Source organism: Sebastes fasciatus, chromosome 8 (assembly GCF_043250625.1).
Source record: "Sebastes fasciatus isolate fSebFas1 chromosome 8, fSebFas1.pri, whole genome shotgun sequence".
In the NCBI taxonomy this organism is placed as follows: Eukaryota; Metazoa; Chordata; class Actinopteri; order Perciformes; family Sebastidae; genus Sebastes; species Sebastes fasciatus.
The window spans coordinates 12,473,245-12,500,495 of NC_133802.1; the positions used below are offsets into that span (position 1 = coordinate 12,473,245).

General features: G+C 43.8%; 2 protein-coding genes across 8 annotated transcripts in view; one reads left to right on the top strand and one right to left on the bottom strand.

The window, feature by feature from the left end:
* The window catches only part of LOC141772483 (uncharacterized), a 75,375-nt gene that overhangs the window by 38,263 nt on the left and 9,861 nt on the right, over window positions 1-27,251 (bottom strand). For 5 of the 7 annotated variants that reach the window (XM_074643496.1, XM_074643492.1, XM_074643488.1 and 2 more), the window contains exon 2: window positions 6,019-6,163. The gene's annotated coding sequence lies outside the window, so the exon portion shown is untranslated. Of the gene's footprint in view, window positions 1-203; window positions 333-6,018; window positions 6,164-27,251 lie in introns of those variants that run through there. The other 2 variants (XM_074643493.1, XM_074643489.1) reach the window with 1 other exon arrangement.
* nol4la (nucleolar protein 4-like a) lies at window positions 288-27,215 on the top strand. Its single transcript, XM_074643502.1, has 11 exons — window positions 288-809; window positions 9,293-9,448; window positions 11,845-11,956; window positions 13,956-14,065; window positions 17,029-17,173; window positions 17,915-18,207; window positions 18,348-18,533; window positions 19,051-19,239; window positions 19,352-19,468; window positions 19,615-19,804; window positions 21,489-27,215. Exons 1-11 carry the CDS (start codon window positions 468-470, stop codon window positions 21,704-21,706), a joined length of 2,058 nt encoding a protein of 685 aa, XP_074499603.1. The 5' UTR covers window positions 288-467; the 3' UTR covers window positions 21,707-27,215.

Genomic DNA, 27,251 nt, shown 5'->3' on the forward strand with positions numbered 1-27,251 from the left:
GAAAAAGTAGGTCGATAGGAACTGAGAGCGACATTTGTTTCCACGCTTTTGTGTCTGTTCTTTGTTGTTAAGCGAGGACTGTGGCTTTTTTTCTTCTTTTTTTTTCTTTCTATCCTACCCCCTTTAGTCCCTTTAGTGAAGAGCGTTTTACGCACACAGGTGGGAGATACCCGGCTCACTCAGCGTGCTGTAGGACAGCCCACCTCTCTCTGCTCCTCTGAGGAGGATGATGATGTGAGGAAGTGACATCTCTCACCGCTGCGGTTCGGGACAGCTCGACTGCTCCGCTGCAAACAGGTGTGCACTTTTACTGGAGAAAGCACCGAGAGAGGCAGCGTCCCAGAACCGGAACCAAGCATCCTTGACGCGGGACAGCAGGAACCAGAGGAGGAGAACCAACCCGGACAAGTCCTTTATTAGCCTGGGCTGTTTGATTCAGACAGAGAGAGAGAGAGAGAGAGAGAGAGATGGCAACGAGAAAGGCGTGCGGTGATGCGCCCAAAAGGAGCCGGAGTCCGGTCGTGTTGGAGGCGGAGATGTTCAGTGAATTTCAGGACTGGTGTCTCCGGACTTATGGAGACTCCGGTAAAACAAAGACGGTCACCCGGAGAAAATACAACAAGATCATGCAGACACTGTTGCAGAACGACGAGTCGGACGGCGTGTACATCGACAACAGCCACATCAACGCCAAATTCAAATTCTGGGTGAAGTCCAAAGGGTTTCAGGTCGGAACCAACGTGTTGGGAGAGCACAACAAGAAGGGAGCTCCGGGGAAACCCGTCCTCTATGTCCCGGTCAAGACCACGGTAAACTGTGTGTGTGTGTGTGTGTGTGTGCGTGCGTGTGTGTGTGTGTGTGACACAGAGAGAGATGTGTGTGTGTGTGTGTGTGTGTGTGTGTGTGACACAGAGATGTCCCGTCCATGTCTATAAGTTCTCATTATATCAGGCTGCACATATGCAACCTGCCACACGCATCAAATGACAACTTATAATCTTTGTCTCGTCCCGGCTCGCCTTCGATAAAGCATCACTTTGTCCACATCCCATCCAGAGCATCCCTACTCTCATCCCCATCCTCCTGCTGCCATAGCAACCAGCCGGTGCCTCCTGGCAATCGCAATTGTAAAAAAAGGTATATCTGTATCTATCATGCATATAGGCATCTCAGCCCAGTGAGGTTGAAGTCCTGTCAGCACCACATCATTGACTATTCACAACATTTAGTTTGAACCGTGTCTGTTTCTGGTCTGGTCTCGTGCAAGCCCTGGATATTGGTGAAGCTCGTGTGCTGTGCGCGCGCGTGGATGGATGCATTGGCATGTTGGTGGGTCGGGTATCCAGCCCTGCTGTGTGTGTCAGGGTGCTCCGGTGTGTGTCCTCTCCGTGATGGACTACAGGCCATTAACGCCAACTTATAGATCATGTCTGATTCACCTTTCTGCTGCGCGCTCAGCTGGTTCGATTGTCAGCGATTCATCAAATCAGACACGCGCACCTCACTGTCCCATCTAAAGCGAGCGCGCGCCAGATTACTGTGTCTTCCTTTGAGAGAGAGCAAACACATGGTTCAAAAAAAAATAATACTCAAATATGTGTCTTTTTTCATAAAAATGTCACAGTGTGGACAGACAGTCTCAGTGTTTGCATCCCACTTCTCATTGTCCTGGGCGGGATGCTGGATGCGGGATGCTGCGGATGGGCTCGTTGCTCTGGCAACACCTGTGTAGTCCAGGATGGTCCGCCTCTGCCGCATTTTATTTTGTACGTTATAGGGCATTAAGCCCCCATAATAAGCTCGTTTAAGATTGTGTTTTTGTAAGAGAAATATTTTTTAAAAAAATGGATTTGATGGAGGGTGGTATAGCTGTGCGTAATTGGTGACCACGTGAGGGGCTGTGGCGGAAACAAAAGGGTCTGCTCGGGACTGATAGCGACATACGCCCACAGTTGGTGCTCAGACTTCACTTGTGCATGTCTCTGGATGATGAAGGGAGGGGGGGGGGGGTATTCAGTGTAACAGGTCACCATTATACACTGTGCGTTAAAGTGTGTTAAGGGTTAAATCACACATTCTTTTCTTTTTTCCTCCAAGATAAACATGTAAAGGCCTACATGGTGAACTGTCAGCAGGGCCCCAGTGTGGCTCTCTTTGTGCACACTATGTCTCTGTTTGGGCCTGCTGTGCCAGAAAAGGAGACAACCACCATTTTAAATAAGCGCCTTCAGGGAGTAATCTCCCCCACCCACCACCATCACCACCACCACCACCCGCCCTGCTGGGACAGAGTCTCTCCGGACCTCAAAGAGCAGAAATACATTTTCTGTTAACAAATATTGGCACAGATTACAGACTTTGATTTGGGTTTGAATAGCACTGATCCCTCCACAGGTGTTATACCTGTGTGAATGCATGATTCAGATGTAGGCCAACTGCCTTTTACAAAAAGTCCTCTAATCTCCACTCAATATTATGTTTCCCTCTGGGCAGGAGGGCAGGTGTGATCTGGCTCTGCAGGTGCAGATGGTGCCTCGAAAATGTGTTGTTGATTAGCTTTTGTCTGTGGCTCTTGTCATTTCCTCTTGGTATAGATTCTTATATGTCCAATATATTATCTATATAATAACCTCCAGGTGAGCCTGATTTCTCTGTGAGGCCCATCCAAAATGAAACAATTCTCTGAGGTCTGTTTTAGAGAGGCTTTCTGAAAAAAAAGTGTAGCTCACTGTTTATTGGAGAGGAGTGCACACGCCTCGTAGCTAATATCATAAGGCAGGGGAAAGCATCCCCCTGACTCAGCTCCACTTGAGACAACAAACAGAACATCAGCCAACACAAAGCTGCTTCTAATGATGAGTCAGAGGCGACAAATCAACCTATTTCAATGCATTTGACTGTATTAGAAAGCAGAGTTTTTCATTCACTCTTCCTGGGCTTTTATACTGTATATAAATAGGCCGTCCTGGGCCAGTGGAAAAGTGACACACACACGAGCAGACGTACAAACGCACAATGGTCACTGCCTCGTCGTACGGCTGCAGGGCCGGGGGCGTGTCTCTGGAGCTCCAGCGTTGGAAGCCCCGCTGCAGCTGCTCCCAGGGTGTGCCAAGTTTCTGTATGGGGGCAGGCATGGGGCTAAATGACGGGAGGCTGGGTGGGGGTAGGGACGATGGTGGCTGATGTGCAGACAGAGAAGGTCTCTTCTGTGTGTCAGTGAAGCATACAAGGCTGCTTCAGTGTGTGACGGGACAGAAAGGCAGAGCACAGTAGCAGCGTAGATGCCTCCTTTTCAAGCCGGACACAGAATTATGTTCTTTCTGTGTGTTTTTTGTCTGTCCGTCTCGTGCCGTCTCGCCCTCTTTCTGCACAACTCGGCGCTCAGAGAACCCAGCAGCAGCCCTCAGTGTGGAGATGCAACCTCGTTTAGCTCTCATTATGTCTTGATTAGAGGACGCCACAGAGGAGGAGGGGAATAGGACCAGAAACAGACACAGAGATGCACCGCAGAATTGCACACTATATCTGAGCACACATAGTTTCCCCGAGACAAGGGGAGTCAGAGTGCAGCCAGTTTCAAAAGGAACGCTTAAACGCCCCGTGCATTTCCTTTTCGGCTGACATGAGCATTGTACTGAAAATTTTGAAGTACTGCGAGCTGTTGCTTTTTGTTGCCATGCCAACTGAAATCTGTAAATATCTCTGTTCGTCTCTCACAACTAGGTTTTGGTGGACATGCTCTCACACACACACACACACACACACACACACACACACACACACACGTACACACACAAGTACACACACACTAACCTTATTCTAACATTAAACCAAGTCTTTTCCCTGAAATATAGAGACTGACATTATGGGGACTTGCACTTTGTCCCCAAAAGGTAGGCGAGTCCCCACAATGTGACTGTGTAAACAGTGTCCCCACATCAGTATACACACCCACTTACACACACATGCACACACTCAGACACATGATCCTTATCCTAATGTTAAACCAAGTCTTCACCCTAAAATGTAATGATTTACGTGATGGGGACTTGCATTTTTTCCCCAAAAGGAAGGTGAGTCCCCACAATGTGACTGTGTAAACAGCTTTATGTCCCCACAACATCAGTAATACAGGCTCACACACACACATATACACTTGAAACTGTTCAGAAACACTTCACATGATGTTGAAAAGTTAAAGTTGAATGGTGCTTTGCGGAGGAGCTGCCACAAACAGGGAACAGTCAACATATTTTAACTCGTACGATTGGTCCCAAACCATTAATTACAATCTATCATTTACCAAAAATAAATAAGAGTCCTAAAGCTGAAACTATTAGCAGTCAGTCAGCAGAAAATTTATTGGCAACTAGGGCTGCAACTTACAATTTATTATCGACCAATCTGTTGATTATTTTGTCAATTTTGGTCTATAAAATGCAAAGCACAACATGATGCTTTCAAATGTCTTGTTTTGTCTGATAAACAGTCCAAAGCCCAAAGATATTCCAAAATAACTACTGTAGAAGACTAAAGATAGCAGAAAATATTCACATTTTAAGAAGCCAGAAGCAGAGGAATTTGGCTTTTTTATTATAAACAATAATTTGTTAATTAAAATAATTGTAGATTATTTTCTGTCAATCAAATAATTGATAATAATAATAATTTCAGCCATTTTTATAAACAGTATGACAAACATTTTCTGGTTCCAGCTTCTCAAATGTGAGGATTTTCTTTGTCATATATGATAGTAAACTGATATCTTTGGGCTTTAATCAGATAAAATAAGGGATTTGAAGACGCCACCTCGGGCTCTGAGAAGTTATAACAGGCATTTTTCAGTATTCTGACATTTTATCGACAAAACGATTCATCAATTAATTGAGAAAATAATCTGCCTTAAAGTGACAGGAAAGGATAGAATTAAACAGGCCGGCCACAGAATGAGGTTTTTCCGAATAGAGGATTTAACAATGCTATCAATTTACAAAATAAAGGTTTGTCTCAGGGCGTCCTCTCCTCGCGGAGAAATCAGAAACCACTACTCCTAATCTGGGTCTTTGGAAAATGGGCCCTAAATGTTTGTGCTTCACCGTCAGACGGGAAGGGGGACATCATCATCATTATTATCTGATTAATTAGTCCACATTTCCCCTGAGAGCTCCTCTTTGTGGAAGGGCCATAGAGTCAAAAGAATACTGGCCCTATTATTCAGCAGCATTTGCATTAATGCTATTTTTGCATAGAGAATCTCCGGTGCTTTTGTCCCGTGTTTTTTTTGTTCCGTCCCTCTCTGGCAGCGCTTATTAGGGGGCGACACATGGGCTCACGCTCGTGGGTTCAAACAGCAAATGGGTTGCACCACCCCAAACAGGAATCACCTAGCTGTTCTCGCCACGGATGGATTTACCTGTGCTTGTGATGGGGGGTGGTTGACTTTAATGTGTCTGTTTGAGGCTGGAGAACACTTCATAAAGGAAAGACTTTATGTCAACGTGTGTCCGGACGTTATGTGACTGTGACTTGCTGTAAACGGGTGATGAAAACCGCACGGCGCGTATGTAGTAGTTTGTGTGCTCGTACAAAGAGGGGGTCGCTGATCGCATGCTCTGTGTTTCCTCCCTTCAGCACCCTCTCTGTTGCCATGGAGAGACCGTTCTTTGCTTTCCCATAGGAGGAGAAATTAACACCATTTTTAACTGGCCCGGGGGCCTCCCCCCTGTGTGGGAGATAGTCTGAGTTCTGCTCTTCACACACACTCACACACACACTCACACACACACACACACACACACACACACACACACACACACACACACACACACACACACACACACACACACACACACACACACACACACACACAGACTCTTTAAGACGGCAATAATCTTCCTACCGCACTGCTACTGTCATTTTTAATACCTTTGCCAAGGCCAACATTTAACGAACTGGGACAGTATGATAATAGCCTTAAAATGGACTCTCTGATGATGTATGTGCGAGTCATTTACATACCATTTTGAGTCAGCGAGCGGAACGTCAACAGTGCCAGTCTGCCGGGGCTGGTGGGACTGTCTGTGTCTCCGGCTGTGCTGGGATATTGGGGATGTCACACACTCTATCAAATAATGTTCATCACGGGAGCAGCCGGCAGAGAAACCTACACACACACACACAGATATGAACGTCGGACATGAGGGGTAGAGCACCTAATGTGAATTTAATGACAGGGCTTCGTGAATTGAGAGGAGAATGAGGGTGAAAAGAAAAGAAATAGAAGGGGACATGTTTTATAAAACATTTGGTGGCAGTGTAATAGTCTCTTTTATCCCAAATTTTCTGTCATATAAATCTTGCACTACACACACACACACACACACACACACACACACAGAGAAGAAACAAGGATTGTTCCATTTACACGTCCATTAGCCAGTTGATAGATTTACAGAGGGGGGAGATGGGCCTTTAAAAGATGACCTGTTGTCACATCTGCAGTGAGATAATCTGAGTCATGAGCGGTGTTGACACAGCCATCTTTACTCCCTGCTTGCTCGGTGCACACACACACAAACACACACACACACACATATATATATAGAAAGTACCTGAACACACATCACTAACTTAAGCTACTTATTGTGCAGCCACCTTACAAAATAAAACGCCATCTCCATGTTTATGTTGACTTTAAAAGTTAAAGCTTTTGAGATTTTTGCACCCGTGGATCTGATGTCTTGTGTGGTGCATCTCTTCTATCTTCGCCGGCCTGTCTTTGTGACCCAGCTGCTTCCCGTGAACCTCCCCCCTCCTCCTCCTCCTCCATCACCTCCTCCTCCTGACCTGCCTGTGTGTGCAGGACTGCTCCTCTCTCCCCTCTCTGCTCCAATGTGTGTGTGTGTGTGTGTGTGTGTGTGTGTGTGTGACTGCCAGCGGGGGTGGGGGCAGCCGACTCAACCCCTCCAGTCTCCTAGCAACAGAGCGGTTTGGTGCGGGACGGGGAGAGAGCGAGGAGCAGGGGATGGGGGCTGGTTGTACAGTGGCTGGGGAGAGCAAAGTCCTCCGGGATTAGAAAGATAGAGAGAAGGAGACGAAGAAGAAGGAGGGCGAGGAGTTTTGCGGTGTTGCTGGCGATTAGGGATGCTGACATGTCTCCTTTTGCTCTTTAAAAAAACGCTGCTGATGAGACCGAATATCTACAGCACCGTTCAACAGCTGTTCTCCTCGGAGATGCTTCAGCTATACAAGCTCTGCCCGGTAGACATGTGCTGCACTTAAACACACACACGGCGCTGACGAACACACACTCAAAGCATGTCGTGTTTTGAGGTGAATGTTTAACTCCCTGTTGACTTGTGTTTGGAAACTAAAGAGCTTGTCGAAGCAGAGGAGCCTGAGAGGGCCTTCAGGTAGCAGGATAGTGAAAGAAAGGCCGCCTTGCCTGCTAGTTCTTAGTTGAGGGGTAGTAGAGCTGCAACGATTAGTTGATTAATCAATAATTGATTAGTCATTTGAGTCGAATTTCAAACAAAAATGCAAAACATTCCTTAGTTACAGCTTCTAAAATGTGAATTTTCTCTGTTTTGTATCATTGTAAACTGAATATCTTTGTGTTTTTTGACTGTTTGTCAGACAAAAAAGACATTTGAAGATGTCACCTTGGACTTTATTAAAATTCTGATCGGCACTTTATAGACCAAACTATTAATCAAGAAAATAATGGATAGTGAGAATAATAGTAGTCTCAGCCTGACACAAAAGCAGACTCCAGCAGAATTAGCTAAATTTACCACCAGGTGGGTTGCAATACTATGTGTTTCTTATGGTTGGATTTCAGGTTGAGCACATTCCCAGCAGAATATCCGGTGTGTGTTGGATATTTTGTTGGGGTATAGAATTCAGTGGAGGATGCAGCAGCGATGTGGGTGCACTGCACACCCCACAGTTGTATGAGATTATCTAAATCCAGCGTGAATGGACCTGACACCATTGTCCCAAGCAGCAGCAGTAGCAGCAGCAGCGGCAGTGGCGGTGATGTCACCAGGGGAATGGTGATGATACCTCCAAGTGCGATAGATTACAGCTGTGATGATGAGGTGGAGGATCGCTATTATTTCATTTATTATCATTACATTTAGCCCGTGCTGACAGGGGAGAGTGGCTAGGAAGAGAGAGAGGGAGAGAGGGCCGGATTAAAACAAACCCGCTCTGTGAGCTGGTTTTAGTTGCCATGGCAACGATCATTACCTCGCACTTGGGAGAGCAGGAGCAAGAAGAGGAGGAGGGGGGAAGAAAGAAAGAAAGAAAGACGGGACGGAGAGGTACAGGGGATGAAGACATGGAGGCAGGAGAGAGGAGGACGCAGCAGTTGGGGGAAAACGAGAAAATGAAATGTCAGATCCCAGGAAGTGTGCAGAAATGTCAAGGAGAGGAGGGGAGGGGGACAAAAGTGTGATACCTCAATACCGGGGGACAACTTTTTGAACTCCGGACCCTCCTCTCACTCAAACAAGAAGAGATCACTCCCCACCTAGAACCCAATCTCCACAAAATGTCACAGCTTGTCTCATATCTGTGTGGGAGATGGAAAAAAAACGAATTAAATGCCCCAAACCTTTTTTTCCCCATTTTATGCTGGCTGGGACACTTTAAAAAATACCAGCAGGTGCAGAAATATAAAGATAAGATCTGGTGGAAAATGCAACGTGTTTGTAAGGAATGAAGGAACGAGGGAGTTTTTTGGAAGAAAAAAGATGGAGGCAGAAAGGAGAGGAAAGCCCCATGTGGTGCTGCGGATGGAGGCCGTTGTCCTGGCGATCCCACTTTCTATGGCGTGTCACATGACCCTTTGCCCAGCACACCTGCCCGAGAGAAATCAGTGGCAGTTTCTATGGCGACAGGGTCAGCAGCATATGGGAGGCAGGATGGCTGCCAGAGGTGGTGGTAGGAGGGACTGTTGGTCTTGTACAGTGTCGGTGGTGTTATTTTTAAACATTGCAGAGATGAGGTGATGGCTGTCGACCCAGCCGGGCCGAGACTGCTCCACCCGACAGAGACATTCAAAGACTGCAGGGCAAAACAAGACTGGTTGTTTCAGTGCTGGTGATGAGGACACTTTGTACAGTCTGTATGGCTGTCTGTAACCACCTGACCCATGTGCCTTAAAGATCCTGCACACGTCACATGGATGCAGGAAGCTCCATTTGCATCTATAACACATGATATAGATAACACATATGTCATCTCTGTAAGACATTAAACTAAACTTCTGTATCCGTCTGTGTTTCAGTGCTCAGATGGGAATTCGGCCCAAGATAACTCCTCCCTGAAGCGCGTGGCTGTGGTAGAAGACTTCTTTGACATCATCTATGCCATGCATGTGGAGATGGGCGCCGACCCCGGGAGAGCGCCCAAACATGCAGGCCAAAAGAAGACCTACAAAGCGGTGGGTAAATCCAACCAGGTACCCGTAGGGTGCAGCTAACCCTGCTAGCACTTCTCACAGTATCTCATACAAAGGAATAGGCACAGATTTTAAGCTCCCCCCTAAAAGCATTTTTCTGTCTGATTTACAAGATCTTTGTCAGAAAACATCCATGTGAACAATAAACAATCAATACTGTGTATACAGACACACAAGACTACTTGTCTACTGATGCTAGCAGCTCTATATGTAGGGGCACTGGTGCTTTGAGCTAAATGCTGACATCAGCATGGTAACATGCTCACAATAACAAGTAGTTAGCATAACATGCTGATGTTTTGTAGGTATAATGTTTACCGTGTTCACCTTTTTTTTGTTGTTGTTGCTAAACAGCAAATATTAGCATGCTGACCCGCTAAACTTTAGCGGGTCAATCTTCACAAATGAACACCACTACTAAGGTTTTTGCAGTGTGAATGCAATCGCCCAAAGTAAAAAGCTAACGTTAAGCTATAAACTAACTATAACACGGTCGCATGAGCGCGAGTATACACAACGAGGCTGTAACGGCGAACGAGTCGACATGATGGCGTTTTGTAGTCTATTTTGGCCACTTGTTCGCAAATGCCTTTTTTAAGACGCGTAAAGGCTTCAAACTTCACAAGTGGGATATTTATTTATGTATTTTTTATCGTAGAATAAAATGCTAAAATCTCTGAATCTTGTGTTAACCACAGACCTTATTTCAAGCATCTAACTAAAAACCCATTGACTTCCAGACAAGGGAACCAGAAGTGCTAAAATGCTAACTCATTTCTGGGTTTTAGGACTCATTCCCGCACCACTCTATTTAGTCATCAACTAAAGTATTGGAAAAATTTTGACTTGATGATGGCGCTAGATGAAAAGTGAAACAATCACCAAATTTATTCTGAGGGCAAAATTACATATCCATCCAATAGTTGTCAAGTTATTTCACTAAAGGCCAAAAATGTCAACCTCATGGTGTCACTAGAGGAAAAGTCAGGAGACAACCAAAGTCAGTAGGATTCATCCTCTGGGGACCATAAACGTCTGCACTAAATTTCATGCCAATCCATCTCAGTTATTGAGATATTTCAGTCTGGACCAAGCCATACATATATGGTATAGTCTGCTTTTGGTTACGTGTTTGTCTGACAAAGACACATCAATAAAAACATGTTTTGGATACGTTCAAATTACAGCGTGCAGACAACAGCTCCTTTTCCTTTGTGTGTAAAGTGTCCCACAGCTGGAGTTAGTTTAAATAAATCCCAGTAGTATTATTATATTTGAAAGAAATGTTCCCAAAGTCAGTATTCTTTCAGGGGGAGCAAAACTTCCAGGCGCCGGTTTAATTGAGACCACTCCGATTTTTTTGTGAAAAACAATATCTGTGAAAGACAATAGGCTATACCTCTGAGCTCTGGCAACATAATGTATAGTAATGTCTAACATCAGGAGTTACCAAGGGAACAAGTAACCACCTTTACCAGAAAAACAAAGTACTTATGGTGCTCAAGAGTTGGTGTCACATGATGCAACAAAGAAAGAATATGCGTTGCAAACCGAGGTGTGGTCTTGGGTCGGGTGTGGTGTCCCGACAGAACGAGGGGCTTTGTGTGCAGCTTTAGTGCAGTGTTGGGCGGGGGGGGGTTAGCAGGACGCTGGTGCCCCCCCACCCCTCAGGATTGGAAAAAAATAATCATAGAGCCACTTCCTCCTGCCCTGTAGAGAGGTCCTGTCACGTCTCATAGAGTGTACCCTTTTGAGGAGGCAGCATCACTGGGGCAGGGCATAATATGGAACTGTCACTGTGGCCTTCTGGGAGGTGCACGCTCCTCTGGGTGGCCTTTCCCTCTCAGCCGCCTCAAGGGGCCATGAGGGGGTGGGGGTGGGGGTGGGGGGGGCAAAGGGGATGGGGAGCTGTGACAGTGGTGATGTTGGGCCGGTGGGGGTGGGCACCCCTGCTGCCTTCCCATGGTCACGTGAAGGTCGCATTTTACAGGGAAACGCCAGAGGGGGCGAGAAGGGGAGGGTGGCATAGCGGTGGAGACAAACAGAGAAGGAAGGCCGAGCATGAGAAAGAGGTGTAGTCGATATGAGCTAACTGTACCTGAAAGAGAAAAGATGACGAGCACAGCTTGTTTTGTAGCGTATCAAAGCAGAAATCCGCACAGCTGGAATTAGGCCATTCGGAGGAACGAGAGATCGCCTAGAGGGAGGATTCCTCCTCATGCCACATCCAGATGACACATAATCACTGACCCCAAACTTTCACACATGCACGGTACAAAAAAACACCTGCACACACAGTTTGAGTTCACAGCCTGAGCCGTAACCGCTGCCATTTTTTTGCCGTAACCCAGTCTCCTCTGCTCACTACCCCGGCACAGATAGCAGAGACCTACGCCTTCCTGCCCAGAGAGGCGGTGACTCGCTTCCTAATGAGCTGTGGAGAGTGTCAGAAGAGGATGCACATCAACCCCAGCACTGCAGAGTTCAAAGGTAACGGCACACATGTGACCCGTGGAGGGCTCGCTAATTCTGGAGACATCATTAACTGATCTGCTATTTCTGAGATCAACCTTTAAGAGTAGATAAAGCTCTGATCCTTTGACATACTGACATGGAAAAGGGTTAATTAATTACTGTGCTGTGATGCATGCTGGGACGGCAGAAACCAATCACTCTGCTACAACAGCCAGACGTTATTGTGGTGGGATTTTCTGAAATAATATCATAGAAATGTTTATTTGGTTTATCACATAAGATAAACGTGAGTTCAGACACTAAATTTGAGCTGATATGATCTCAGGTATTTGTACTTGGAAGAGTTTTGATATTGAACCTTAATTAATAAAACATATTGTATACATATCCATCACCGGCATGCTGTAACAAAGACTCAAGAGGACCACATCTCTGGGATTGTACAGACCCACTAAACTGATCACAGAGTCCCTCTAGTGGCCGGTGTGGAGACAGCTCTCAGCCACTTTGTTTGATTTCAGGTGTTGCATACATCAAAATCAACTGCATGGGTTTCAACATTTTGCAGCATATTTACAGTTATTATAGAGCAGAGGTTTTCAAACTGTGAGAGGGGGTCTGACGGGGGTTGATGGACAGGTGCACGCCAAAGCGGTGCTCTAAAAAACAACAGGAAGCAGTGTGGTCTGATTTGGCCCACAATTTGCACCAAAATTGGCACCCCTTCTTGGAGTCACAGATCAGTCGAATTCTGAATACACACACATAATACACGTATTTCAGAATACATGTGACTTACACTTTCTGAGGATATTATTTTCTTTGATGCTCAACACAAATAAACATCAATAAATCCATAGAGTAAAAGACGCTCCTCATAACTCCATAACTTGCCTGAGAATCATCACATTTTTAAGTTTTCTTCAGTGTCAAAGTAATCCAGTAATAGTTGTGTGTATATACATGGGTACATTTCAAACAGGAACTGGTAACAGCTAATTCGGCATACTTTTAATGGTGCCAATTTAAACTATTGGGGTGATGTTAAGATTAATCTGAAAAGTAACTAGTAGCTAAAGCTGTCAGATAAATGTAGTGGAGTAAAAAGTACAACATTTCTCACTGAATTGTAGTGAAGTAGAAGTATAAAGTAGCTTAAAAAAGAAAGCAAAATAGCTCAAAAGTGTACTTAAAGTTGCAGTGGGTAGAAATAAAGCAAATATGGTTAAAAAAAGTTATTTTTATAAAACGGTCACTATATCCTGACAGTAGTGCCTGAGACAGGTAATCTGACTGGAGGAAAACAACCAATCAGAGCAGAGCTGGAGCCTTGCCGTCTCTGAGCAGCTGTCAATCACTCGCGAACTCCGACCAAAAGGTCAAACTAGGCAGCGCTGATCAAATATGAATCAATATCCTGTTACTGTAATGCCTATTTCTCGCCTCAAATGTTTTCAGAAACATCCTGTCGTGTACTGTTTAGCTGTAAAATGAGAAAGTTTGTGACCTGGCAGCCACGTTAAAATCAGTTGAATAAATACCAAGCACCGCCCACCAGCCGGAGCACAGCCAATAGAAACGCTCAATAGGAAGGTTATTATAGTATATTATAGGTTATTGGTCAAAGTCTTCAGTCAAGAGCTCGATTTTTTTAAAGCCTGAAAACAGAGCCATGAGGAGGTGCAGAAGTATAGTTTTCTCTCAGAACACTTGAATTACAATATACTGAAAGGTTAATATGGAATTTTTGCCCAATGATGCCAAAAACAGCAGGTTAATGTGCAGTTCTTAAGTAAATGTACTTAGTTATTTTCCACTGATCAAGAGTCCTGGTTTTCATTCCCACTCTCCGACGGTGCGTTAGATGAAATAGATTCATTGAGGACTAGTTCCAACTTGATACTACTGTTTGCTTCTATATTTATTAGACATTAAATCATCAATATTTATAAGTGATTGTGTTTCAGTCTATTTTTGGGGGGATCATTTTTGTGTTCTTTGCTTTCTTTGTCAGAAAATGACAGACCCACCTCACTGGTCCCGGACCTCATTGATTACAACATGCCTCTTACTGCCACCTACCTGAAACAAATGAAGCTGCAGTGCATGACAGCCACTGAAAGGGTAAGTGCCTCTTTTTTGCAAGAGGACTGTGAATGTTTGTGAAGCGTGGACACAGATACAAGGTGTCCTGATGGATTCATTAGAAAATCAACCACCCTGTTAACATCTCCTTTTCACTATAATTGTATTTGTATTGACTGCACAGACCCTGGTTTATGTTCTTCTTAGTCTCATTGGGGCCGTGGGGAGAAACACTTTGTGCAGGCCGAATAAGACATTCTTCCTCTAAACTTTTAATTCAATATTAAACAATCAGAGCGCTCCTCCTGCTGGGAGGAGGAGCTCAGTGTGAAATGAGGATTAGTAAATCTTCCACACAGTGTGACGTCATGTGCGTGACCACTCCCATGTGTGGCTGTGACAGAAACACTCAGAAAGCACTGTCACTAAAGTGCAGGGAGCGCTGCTTGATGATGATAATGTAGAACCTCACTCACGCATAATTAGGATTATCCGGAACAATGACCCAGACTGTGATTTGCGGGTGAGTACAAATTAACAAATGCTCAGAGTGTTGGTCACATCTGTGTGCAGACTGAGAATGAGCAGGGCCAATAATTTAATAATTAACCATCACAGAGGGTTATTTCAGGTGTTGTAGGAGACTTGTAGTGATTTGTTCCATATCTCTCGGTTCAAAATGCAGCAGGTTTGTCCTGTTGACAGAAGCAGATCAGTGGAGAATGTGTGACTGTGTATCTACTCTGCTGCCAACTGTTTGCATGCTGTTTTGCAGAACTTTGGTGATTGTTATAGTACAACTTTGCCTTTCCTCTTAAAGAAACAAACTACATATGGTGACAAAAGTATGCCTCAGATTTGTTTTCTGTCCTTATAAATCTAAACATTTCACTGTTATGCACCTCAGTGCAGCCATTTAGATTGGATACAGGCCTAGTTATAAAAACACCACTAAAATAGGCTCTGCAGCTAATGATTGTTGGTCCTTAAAACGTCTGAAAATAGTGAAAAAATGCCAATCAAAAGTCCAATGGGACATCTCCATGTTGCTTGTTTTGTCCGTACAATAATCCAAAACCCAAAAGTATTTAGTTTAATATCATTTTTGCTTGAAAAATGACACAAACAGTTAATAGATTATCAAAATAATAATAGTTTCTTTGTTGATCAACTAATCGTTTCGGCGTTTTGGCTTTTCACAAACATTTTTATTATACTAGAAGTTGTATCAACTTCTGGAGATATTTTATGGTGTGTTTGTTGTCGTATTGATGAGACAATGAAGTTTATTCTCAAAGTAAAGTGCTTCAACTTGATTCTTTGTAAAACTCTATTGCGTCTCAGTTTTAACAGGGAATCCCCAGACTTTATGAATTATATACTTTCCTGAAGCATAGGCATGCTACATTCCCAACTACTTAGAAACAGTGTAATTAAAGATTATCTCCCTCTCGTGTCTCTCTCTCTCTCTCTCTTTAATGCTACATTGCTCATTTGGTACCTAATGGGGCCGTCACTGAGCATTTTGGTCGTCCTCAAACCCTCTACAGAGGGGCCGATGCATATTCCCAAGAGTTTAGGCCTATTTGTGTGCTCGTATGGCGGGAATGAGATGACGAGATGATGTTTCCGCTCTGTTCCCATCATACAGTCGTAGTTTTGATCCCCTTTCAGCCAGCTGAGAGAAGAGAAGTAAACTGAAATGTGCTCATGGATGTTAGCAGATGATATTATTTCTGTATTGTGAAGCCAAAGCCTTTGAATAGTTTGTGAGATTATTCTGCTCTCCCTTGCTAATCCTTACCCTCATGGTTTACTCACATGTATGTTGCGCTACAACAACAAGCATCTATAGGGTCTCTACGTAACAGAGTTAAAAATAGCAGCGCTCCAAGAAACATAACAGGGAGCCTCCTGCATTAGGTTTCTGAGCCAGACTTTGGATTTAAATTAATAAAACACCATGGATGTACACTGAAAGCTCTATTGGTTGCTGTAATCGTTCCTCCTGTCCATACCTTCCTGAAGGTATTTCAATGTAAGTGATGGGGGACTAAATCTAAAGTTCAGCTGAACCTAATGTGAGACTTTCTGTTATTATCTCTCTGCCATAGCCCAACAAGAAACTATAGTCTGTTGAAGCACAAAGAGGGAAATCCATACTAAAAACATTTTAACTTTGGAAGGTAAACACTTGATTGGTGCTTTAAAATGCATTGGATGTGGATTTTGTCCTCCATCACTAACATTGACCATGCTTTAAAGGGCCAATGTGTTTGATTTAGCAGAAATGGAATATAATATTCATAGCTATGTTTTCATTAGTGTATAATCACCTGAAACTAAGAATCCTTAACACACATTATGACAGATTCTTTCTCCTCATAGTCACCAAAGTTCGTATAGGACCCATTTTTCACAAGTCACATATCTTCCGAATACCAAAAGGACATTTTTCAGATGGACAAATCAGGAGAACATTTACTTTGTTCGAGACCTCTCTCTGTCTCAGCAACACATTCTCACGAGATCTAGCAACCAATGTTTGCTAACGCCCTAGCTAACTAATTTTCGTAATGCTAAATATGGCAAAAGAAAATGTAAAGACATTATGCAAATATAACCCAATCTGCTTTCATCCATCCACACGACGTTCACAACACTTCCAAACGGGGAGGGGGGTTTTGCATTAGGTGGCTCACGTTACCGCAGTCTTGGAAAGGGAGGAGTGAGTGGAGGGGTAGTCAAGTTGGTTGCAATCTGCAACTGCACCACTAGATGCCACCAAATCCTACACACTGTCCCTTTAAGAAGGCTTTTCTTTGTGGCCTGTGTGGACATCAGTATTGCTATAAGATAAACTTCAAAAATGTGAACCAGAGATGCAAAGACTCCCTCTGTTAATCTCTAAGGGACAAATGGGAAACTTGAGGATCTTTTCTCTCCCTCTGCACATCCAGGTTTCCCTCCCCGTCTAACACCCCCCTCTTTTCTCCCCTCAGGATGACAGCTCGGTGAGCAGCGAGGACATGAACGGCGTTGAGCCCGCATGGGTCGCAGCTGAGCAGCAGCCCCCAGTGCCTGAGCCCAGTCCACCCAACGGAGAGAGAGTCAGCAACCCCGCAGCCCCCATTAAAGAAGAGGACGGTAAGACATGTTGTACTGGTTGTTACTGGCTTGTTATTGTTTGCTCCTTTTTAGTTTTATTTACATCTGGAATTTGAAGGTTTACTCATTACACGAGAAGGGTACAGATTGGCGTTACACAGGAAACAGCTTGCCTCGTTCTTAGTGGACTAATCCAAATAAATCCACTCTTACAGGGGGTGGGACACTACCGCAGCCCCAATCCATTGTGCACCCCTCTCTCTCAGGGTATAGGGCTTAGAGAAGTAGGACAAAGGCCGATGTTAACCTTCACAGATTAGGCACCATTACAGAAAATAGTGAAAATAGGGCAAATCATAGAAATGGAGAATCACTCTGTTCTTGTGAACATAAGTAGGCACATGTAGGAATTATCATAGTGAAATCACTACAAGGCCATAAACTGGGTTAAAAAGCTGTAATTTGCACACACCAGGAAGTGGAGGCTCCCTTCCCCCCACCAGTCCCTCCTCATCCTCATCTCGTTCTCTCTTCACTGTTAACACTCAGCAGATTCCCCTCTTCTACCCTAACTTTTATGCATCTTGACAGTTGACCCCAATACCCACTTCCTTAACAGTTTCAGAACGCGAGGCAGGAAGTCCCATCCCCCGGTAGTCTGCTGTTACCCAAGACAGAAATAGTGCCTATTGTAGTAAACAAACCCACATTAATGCAAAAACGATGACAAACATCCGCACAGCTCATCCGTGCATCTTCTGCTCCTTCCCCTCCCGCCAGATGACGACTCCTCGGAGAGCGGCAGCGCCAACGGGCTGCCGGCCCTGACCTCCCCGGAGGTGCTGGCTGTGGGTGGGAACCCCCCAGATGGTGGGGCCCCTTACGGGGAGGTGACAGAGAACGGGCTGAGCGCTCCTCTGGACTTCAGCACCACCTCGCCCTCGTCATCCTCAGAGGATCAGCAGCCGGTCAATCTGAGTGACAGACTGCTGCCGGCGGGGAGCTCGCCGCTGAACTCTTACCCCGCAGACGCCAACAGGAAGTACCCCATCAAAACAGAGTACGCCAACAAGGTAAGAATAAAAACTTGATATTATTAATAATAGCTTCAAATACATGGTTATTCAATTTTGTCTTTCTCAATGAACAGTTAAGAAAACCAGCTCTTGTGTCTGTATAATCTATAATAATAATATTTTTTGTGTGTATTTAGTCCCCTCCTTACAGCTCAGGAAGCTATGACTCTGTGAAAACTGAACTGAGCATGAGCGCTGAGGACTTGACCTCTGGTCGGGCACAGATAATCGACGACGACGACGACGATCATGACGACCACGATGACAGCGACAAGATCAATGACGCTGAGGGCATGGACCCTGAGAGACTCAAAGCCTTCAATGTAAGTAACTGTTGCAGTATAATTAAATTCATATAGAGAAACTACAGCACTGTCGGATATCAGCCAGCCCTGTTGAATTATAAGTGTTGTTATGCGTAGATATTGTACTTAGAAATATTAAAGAATTCTCATATTCTAACTTAATATAGGCAATGCTCCCTGTTTATTCAGTGAAAACCGCTATCTGTGCATTTCTGAGTCTAATGGAAACCAATACATTAGAGCTACAAAAATGCAGCCATGAGTGAATAAGCAAACACTGGAAATATTGTCCTGATTATGAGCAATGATTCAATTTCCATCGCTCCTGTTTTCATCACCTCCCCCTCCCTCTTTATCCTCTCCTCTTCCACTCTACCTCTGATGCTCCCCCATCCCCTGCCTTCCCTTTTCCTCTCTTTTGTTTTCGACTCTCACACCCCTCTCTCTCTCTCCCTCTCTACCCGGCACCCCCACTCCATTTTTCTGCTCTACATCCCCTCTCTCTCCCCTCCCCCTCTCTCTCTGCCTCTGTCAGATGTTTGTGCGTCTGTTCGTGGATGAGAATCTGGACCGCATGGTGCCCATCTCCAAACAGCCCAAGGAGAAGATCCAGGCCATCATCGAGTCCTGTAGCCGCCAGTTCCCAGAGTTCCAGGAGCGCTCCCGCAAGCGCATCCGCACCTACCTCAAATCCTGCCGCCGTATGAAAAAGGGCGGTTTTGAGGTACAAAGTGCCCCCCAGCTAAAATGTTGTCTGTACTAATCCAACATACAGTCATACATCCCAATAAATCCAGTGTTTTCACATTCATAATCTCACTGACCCCTCCTGCCAGATAAGACCAACACCTCCTCACCTCACCTCTGCCATGGCTGAGAACATCCTCGCTGCTGCCTGTGAGAACGAAACCCGAAATGCTGCCAAGAGGATGCGGCTCGATGTCTACCAAGCGGTAAATGTCTTGGCAGTTGGTGTTTGTGAATTTGCCCAGCAGGGATTTTGGGAATGTGCTAGGATGGCTACGCATCATTAACGCCAAACTGCACAACACAGACTACAATATTCTCCCTAAAACTGAAAACATTAAATTTCTCGTAGGATGAGCCCACCTCTGTTGACAAGACCAATTCGAGGGACCCGGCCTCTGTGGCCCCGTCAGGGTTCACCATTTCCAGCGCAGCTTTTGCCCAAGACCAGCTCTACACCAACGGAGGCCTCAACTACAACCTGCGAGGATACGGGACAGTCGGCAGCAACCAGCAGAACTCTGGTGCTGCACACGCCAACGGTGAGGAGCTTTTATCAAGCAAATAATGAGGCATGAAGAAGAATTATTAATGTTGTGCATTTAGAGGAAAGGGATAATCAGGACATTGCTCCTGTAAATAAAGGGTTGGTCCATGCAAATTACAAAAACTCAACATATTTTCTAATTTAAGTCTCCACATTAGAGTTTCCACCTCAAAACAATTGCTGCCTTCAAATGAAACTCGTGAGCTTATGGTTGCGACCTAGAGTGAAGGTACTGCCATCATATGAAACTAGAAAAACTAAGAAATCGATTGGTACCAACATGTCATACTTGTCTTACTTTACTTTCAAAGGAGTCCCTTGACCTCTGACCTCAAGATATGTGAATGAAAATAGATTCTATGGGTACCCACGAGCCTCCTCTTTACAGACATGCCCACTTTATGACAATCACATGCAGTTTTCGGCAAAAAACATGCATCCACTACTGGTTGCAAAAAAACAAGATGGCAACAGCCAAAATGCCGAACTTGAGGCTTCAAAACGGCAGTCCACCGACCAATGGGTAACAACCCGGTGACTATGTCCACTTCTTATATACAGTCTGTGTTATGACATTGGAAGTTGTGTACACGATATGCTTGGCGTTCAAGTGTTTAAGTTGTGGGAACACCACTGCTAGACAATGGCAAGGAAATGCAACGGCATAATGACAGAAGAAAAAGATGAGGCTGTTGGGAATATCAAAATTTTCAGACAAATAAAATTGAAAAAAAAACTCCATACCACTAAAAATTACAATATATTAACAAACCATCCACCGAAAAATTAACTTCCATGGCCTCCACCATTTCTGAAAACGTCAGCAAACACGTCACAACTCATAAACTCTGAGCCTTCAGAAAAATTCCACCTGCGAGGTTGTGAATATGACAAGAGGGGGGTGTTCATATGGACACGATGCTGCTCAGTACTTCTTCATTAGAACTTATTTCCATTGAAAGCTGTTCAAATCGATATTGGTGGATTATTCAAAATAACAGAGATGTTGCTGAATAATTTTAGCCACGCTGGTGTCATAGCTGTAGGGATGGCAATGTTGGTCCGTCCACTACTTTGGTCCAGCGTGAAATATCACAATAACTATTAGAGGAACGACATTTTGTACAGATATCTATGGTGCCCAGAGGATGAGTCCTAAAAACTAAAGTGATCTTCTGACTTTTCCTCTAGCACCACCATCAGGTCAAAATGTCCAATACTTTGGTACAAAATACAGGACCTGCAAAACTAATGTCATTCCCATCAGCCCCAGCTGTACTGGATGATGGACATGGTAAACAAACATCAAGATGTTAGCACTGCTATTGTGAGCATGTTAGCATGCTATAGTCACCATGTAGCTCACGGCATTGCTTTGTCTTAGTACAGCCTTAGATGCCACTAGTAATTTGTATTAACTGAGCTTTCAAGACAATTTTTAAAGTCAGCATTGTTTGATAAATGTCTTTATTGAAAAATCAGCATGCAGGAAACTCATTTTCTTCAAGATATTGAGCTCCTCTTTGATGCACGTCTGAAATACTAGAAGTATTTTTCTTCTAGTTCCAGGGTATTTAGTCTTTATATACTGTAGTTTGATATCTCAGCATAAATAGATTTCTCAGGTCAAAGATGCTTCCTGACCCTATTTTTCCTGTATATGATGGTTGTGTCTGCAGGTCCCACAGATCTGAGTATGAAGTCAGTCGGCCCGAACTCCACCTCCGCCAGCTCCAACAGTCACGGTCAGGGAGGCGGCGGCGGCGGAGCTTCGGCTCAGCTCAGCCCTCCGGAGGTCACGGCGGTGAGGCAGCTCATCGCGGGATACCGAGAGTCCGCTGCCTTCCTGCTCCGCTCAGCAGACGAGCTGGAGAACCTGATCCTGCAGCAGAACTGAGTCTGAGCCGAACCTCCTCCTAGCCTGTCCATCTCCGTCGCCCTCAGCCACACGTATCTGGGCGGACTTTCATACAAAGACACAAACGTACGCGAGTGATACTGCAGTGCACGGTGGGTCCTGTAGGTACGGTACCTTTACTTATTCCCACGTGTTTATGTGTTTGGACGGGCCGGAACATATCACAGGCTGAAAAAATGTTTATTTATGCATTTGGTTCACTTTGACCTTAGTGCCCTGTTATCTGTAGCCACTCATCCCATTCAGTTCATTTTACCACTTCAACCTCCATTCGTCTCAGGAAGCGATGAGCTATGTGAAGGAATGATCTGCACTGGTGCACAGGGGAAGTACCAGAACCTTAAACTAGCTGTGACCATGATGCCACATTGGCTCGTTTATGCAGATGTTTGGACAAATTCATAGTTGAATAGCAGTGATTTAGTGTCATGACCTTGTTTCTATTTTTACACAGATAGAAAAATGTGCTGTGCAGTGGTATGATCAGATTGGGTCGTCTGAATCGAGTCATTTCTAAACGAGAATTCTCTCCAAATTCACTTCTGTCTCATGGAGTGTTGCTTTCTGAAAGTCCGCAGATGAATTGCTGCTAAATCCACTGACCTGTTAACCTCAAAAGCTACTGAAGGATATGCTGACTTAAATATACGCAAAAAACATGTAGAGAAAAGACTAAAAACAGGACAGTGTTTGACAGTTTTCACCTGAAAAGTTTGACCAACAAAACTATACCTCGGTCATGCTCTGTTGGAGTGGTTTCCAGATTCTTTTAGGCATGTGGTCACTAAGAGACAAAGACTCATTACCCCAACGTGACTTTATTTTCAGTTACTTTATTACGAATATTTCTATCACGGGCAATTTCTCATTACTTAAAAGGAAATGAGGCTTTTAAGAAGCCTGGGTATGCAAATTGAGGTCACAGACACCTGTCAGGGAAAAAAAAGGAGATTAATATATTGTTTAGACTCTTGGTTTATAACCAGTGCTACTGGAAAAGAGGAAAACGGTGCAATATTGAAGTTAATCAGTAATGGTGGGCTTACTGAAATGGCTCTGTCAGACTTGCTGAAGCGTTTTAAGGCAAAAAAAGCAGAGTACTTTACCACAATCTCAACTGTCAAGTTGTAAAAAAAAAAACAGAAACGATATCCCATGCAGCATTGTAGCCAATTTCAATGTTGTTGTTTGTTGTGAATACTGATCTTCATCGCTAACCTCATAACTGAGGCACTTTCATGTATTGGGATCAGTCATCCGTAGTGATAAAAGGAAATGGGACCTGGCAGAAAAATGAGACTTAATGTTGCACGTCTTTTTTTTTTTTTTAAAAGTGGGTTTGTTTTGTGAAGGATTTGTCCTGTGAGTTTTTATTTAAAGTTAAAAAGGAGCACATTGAGCTCACATGCATCGGTGTAACCCTAACATCCACGTGGCTTTACTGGATGTGAGTGTGTGTGTGTGGGCTGTATCATCCCCTCTGACCTCAGCTGTGTCAAACCCTCTCTCTCATCTCCATCATTGATATCATGTCTGAAAACACACTGTCTGAAAAGAAGCAAGAGACAATCCTTGAAAAAGATGTAATTGCATCACAGTTTACTCTCCCAGCTTTCTGCTATGGTGTGTGTGTATGTGTGTGTGTATGTGTGTGTGTGTGTGTGGTCTGAGGGCACACAAGAGTACTCAAAGCAGATCTAGAGCACAGTCTCACAACAGACACTTTTAATGGTGAGTCACTCGGCACAAAAACCTGTCACGAAAGTGTGTGTGTATGTGTTTTTATTCCCTTTTTTCCGATGGTGTAAGTGTTGGTATTGACAGTATGTTTGTGTGTAAGTGGAGTGACCCAGTTTGTACGGCATCGCAGTAGGCTGAAACATTCCAAACAAGGACAATGACTCTTCAAGCAGCCGAAAAGTGGCTCGCACCTTATTGATTTGTCAAAGTTTAGAGAGATATATTTCTGTATTTATCACAAATCTTATCAAATTTATCAGTTATTTATCATGAATCAGTCTATTTCTCACCACCACCAGGCCGGTCTACAGTTGGATTTACGCGCTAAACGACTATTTTACATTCCCATGCCCGTGTGTTGGGATGCATTACATTTACATTTAAATTCTTTTATATCTATTGCAAGTTCGGAAGCACTTTATAGCTCAGGATTAAGGTAACATAACACAGTGATTTGAGTGTGTCTTTACCTCATTTGGAATATCAGCTTCAGTTCAGACATATTGAGAACTGATCATAGCAAAAGACAGAAGCAGCGCTCAGTCTGCTTTATTAATGAAATAAAGCTCCTTCTTGAAAACCTTATTGGGGCTCGGTTTGAACTCATCACGGAGGGGTGTTTCATAAAGGAGGCTCAGAAAAGCAGGATTTGTTGTGAAAAGTCCGGCTTGAATTTGCCTAAAAAATGGAATCAGGATGAATCTGTTTCATAAAGCAGGTTTGGAGCTAAATCTGGTTTATTTCAGGATGATGAGGCGTCGCTCATACGGAGAGAATTATCCCCTGAATCTGCAGCTCCTCTCGACTTTACGGAGCTTTAAAGTGAATTTTGGCGTTTATCTGTCGGGCCTGCAACTCCTCTTTTCGGCTGCCACAGGCAGCTGTTTTCAGCTAAAACACCACCTGCTCAGCATGAAACAGCAGACTGACACAGTTAGCGACTAGCTGGTGAACATAATGGAACATTTAGCAGCTAAAGAGCAGATATTTCCTAAAAACAGAGCTAAAAAGAGAGAGAATATTGGACTAACTCAAAATAAATTATAATATTGCTTCATATCTGCTTAATGTGTAAGGGGCCGTACACATGCCGTGTCTTTTGCATGCTCAAATCTATTTTTGTCAATGTAGAGGGGCACTCAAATGCGAGAGCGCCGCCGTCACGATGCGCAAACGTTCCCAAGAAGCCTGTTTTTTTCGGTCCATGACAGCTGTAACCTGAGATGAAAATAGTTCAACTTTTGGAACGCTGCAGCGCGCACCGCATGTCATGTGACGAGGAACAACCAATCACAGCCGGCAGATATCTTTTCTTTCTTCCGTAAATATTAGTCTACGGTAAATATATGGAAGAGAAGTTAATAATTTTATTGCAGGGCTACCCAGAGCTTTACCATCTGTCCCACAGACTATTTTACTTGCTTCACCCTTTCTGACCACAGGTTTTGGTTGCTTAGTAACGGCAGGCGCGACAGGAGCACAATCTCTCAAGCACCTTGGAAGGAAAAAAAAAATAAAGCAACACAGCTGGCGTTTTCTACGCGTTTTTAAACGTGACATGTGTACGGCCCCTAAATGAGCAACTGTTCGCTAACAAGTTCATCACATCAACTTTAAAAGTGATGATAGGTCAATGTTGTGTTCACAGCTTGTTTCTGCCGCCACCAAGTGGCCAGAAACACAACAGCAGTGCATTTAAAAACACATATGTTGATTTGAATACTGTGCAGAATATTTTGAAAAAAATTATTGCATACTATGCAATTAAGTGCATCATATGTCAGTATGCAACCTACATTTTTACATGTAGTGCAAATATACTCGTGCTCACAGTGCAGCAGTAAAGAGGAACCTTCAGGGAGGAACCTCTGAGAGAACACCATGTTTCAGTCTGACAGATTCATTAAAACACTGTTTAACTGAGCTGAAGCTAAGCCTGAAAACTAACCAGGTAAGTCAAGTCAGACTACTTTAGACCTCCTTTGTGAAACAGAATTTCCTGGTTTAACCTCTTAATGAAACACCCCTCTGGGCTCAAACAGACGTAATCATAGATGTACGTGGGACCTGAGTCCTCACAGATGTCTTCCTCGTCTCCTCCAACCTGCTCGTTCGTCACTGCAGCCATAGCAGATCCTCTACACTTCGCGTCGAACTCAGTGATGCCATGTCGTCCCATTCTCACGACCAAACATTAGCTTGCAGATTTGTAAACTGTCTTAAGTCTACGCTGAGCAACATTTGTGCTGGAGTTACTGTGATCAACGACAACCACTTGTTGTCATGTTGTTGTTTTGTTTTTTCTAATAATGCCCAATGGATTTTTCTCTTTGTATTGACTGGACAATGTAATCTATTGGTGTTGATTAAAAATGCCCTGGTAGCTTGTGGATTGCTAAAGTGGTCAGATAAATGTACTGTATAGCTGTACAAAGAGTGATAAAAGATGTTTTAAACCTTTTTTTCTGTGGGTACAGCACTGTTTAAAAAAAAAAAAATCAAAGTGGTTTTAGCCCTTGCTTGTTTTAACTCATCATTTGGTGGTGGTCTGTATTACTTCTATTGTTATTTATATTATTTCAATTGTTGCCTCTCCTGCACTGATAAGAGACTGTAGCTCTGTGCAGGAGGTTGTACTGTAAACCTGTGTGAAGCTTTGTATTCCCCCCTCTGGTTTTGGACTCAGTGAAAGTGTGATGTTTACATGTACAGTTTTTCAGAATACTTTTGTGTTTTATTCAGGCTATATTTTCTTTTCCTCACCTATTCCCCGAATCTGTGTACATTTGCCCAGATATTTTTCCTTTTTTGTTGTTTCATTGCATCAAAGTGCAGACGTGACCTCTTTGACTACTTGGTCACACGGTCATGAAGTGTGCCGTGACAGCTGGTTGTGGTCGGCTCGGTGTTGTGGTGGCTTCCAGCATTTTAAAAAAAGGTAAATCTTAAGTAAACGGGAGCTTCACAACTTCTCAAAGTGGACCAGCAAAGATTTATCAAGGATCAACTTTAATCAACTGTTTTAGAATACTATTGTGGCCTAAATGGAGATCGGTGGGGTGTAGGTACATTTATTATACTACATTAAGTGCTCAGAATCTTTTAATTTCCCGGCCGCGTTGTCAGGGAAAACTCCTCGTCCTTAACCCGACTGGTACCCTGAAAGGTACACTTTGACCTGTTGTAATATCTCCTCGCTAACATAAAAGCCATTCCCCTCTCCTGGCCTTTTTAAGGGGAACCCATAAACCTCAGGAAATACTGAATCTCCAAGTTTAGTTTTTATCCACTGATTTCTTCTGAAATGAGATTTTAAATCTCTAACGAAAACCATTAACATTTATATGAGATGTCTATTGTTTTGTACATTTATCATTGTGATTTAAAAGTGGAGCTTTTTTCCAGTACCTGTGACTTAATATTTTGATTTTTTTGGAGTGTTTATAGGTATGGATATTTATTATTATATGTGAAACAAAAAGACAAAAGAAAAGGTTGAACCTGTTTCATTTGTATGTTTCATGCAAAACTGTCCAGGTGAGATTCTCTCTGCCGCTCTTACATATCACTGATGAGGGACCTGTGTTTGTTTGGAAATAGCGCTTTTTCAGTGTTGCATCAACGCTATGGAAAAAAAAGAAAAAGAATAAAAACACCAGTGGTTTACCAACAGCAGAGCTCCAAGGCTCTCCTCTTCTCCTGAGATGTCAGTAATTGAATAAAATAGTGCGATGAGCTATCTAACAGACCTTGCTTGTTTCATTTTGTCTTATATTTCTGTATC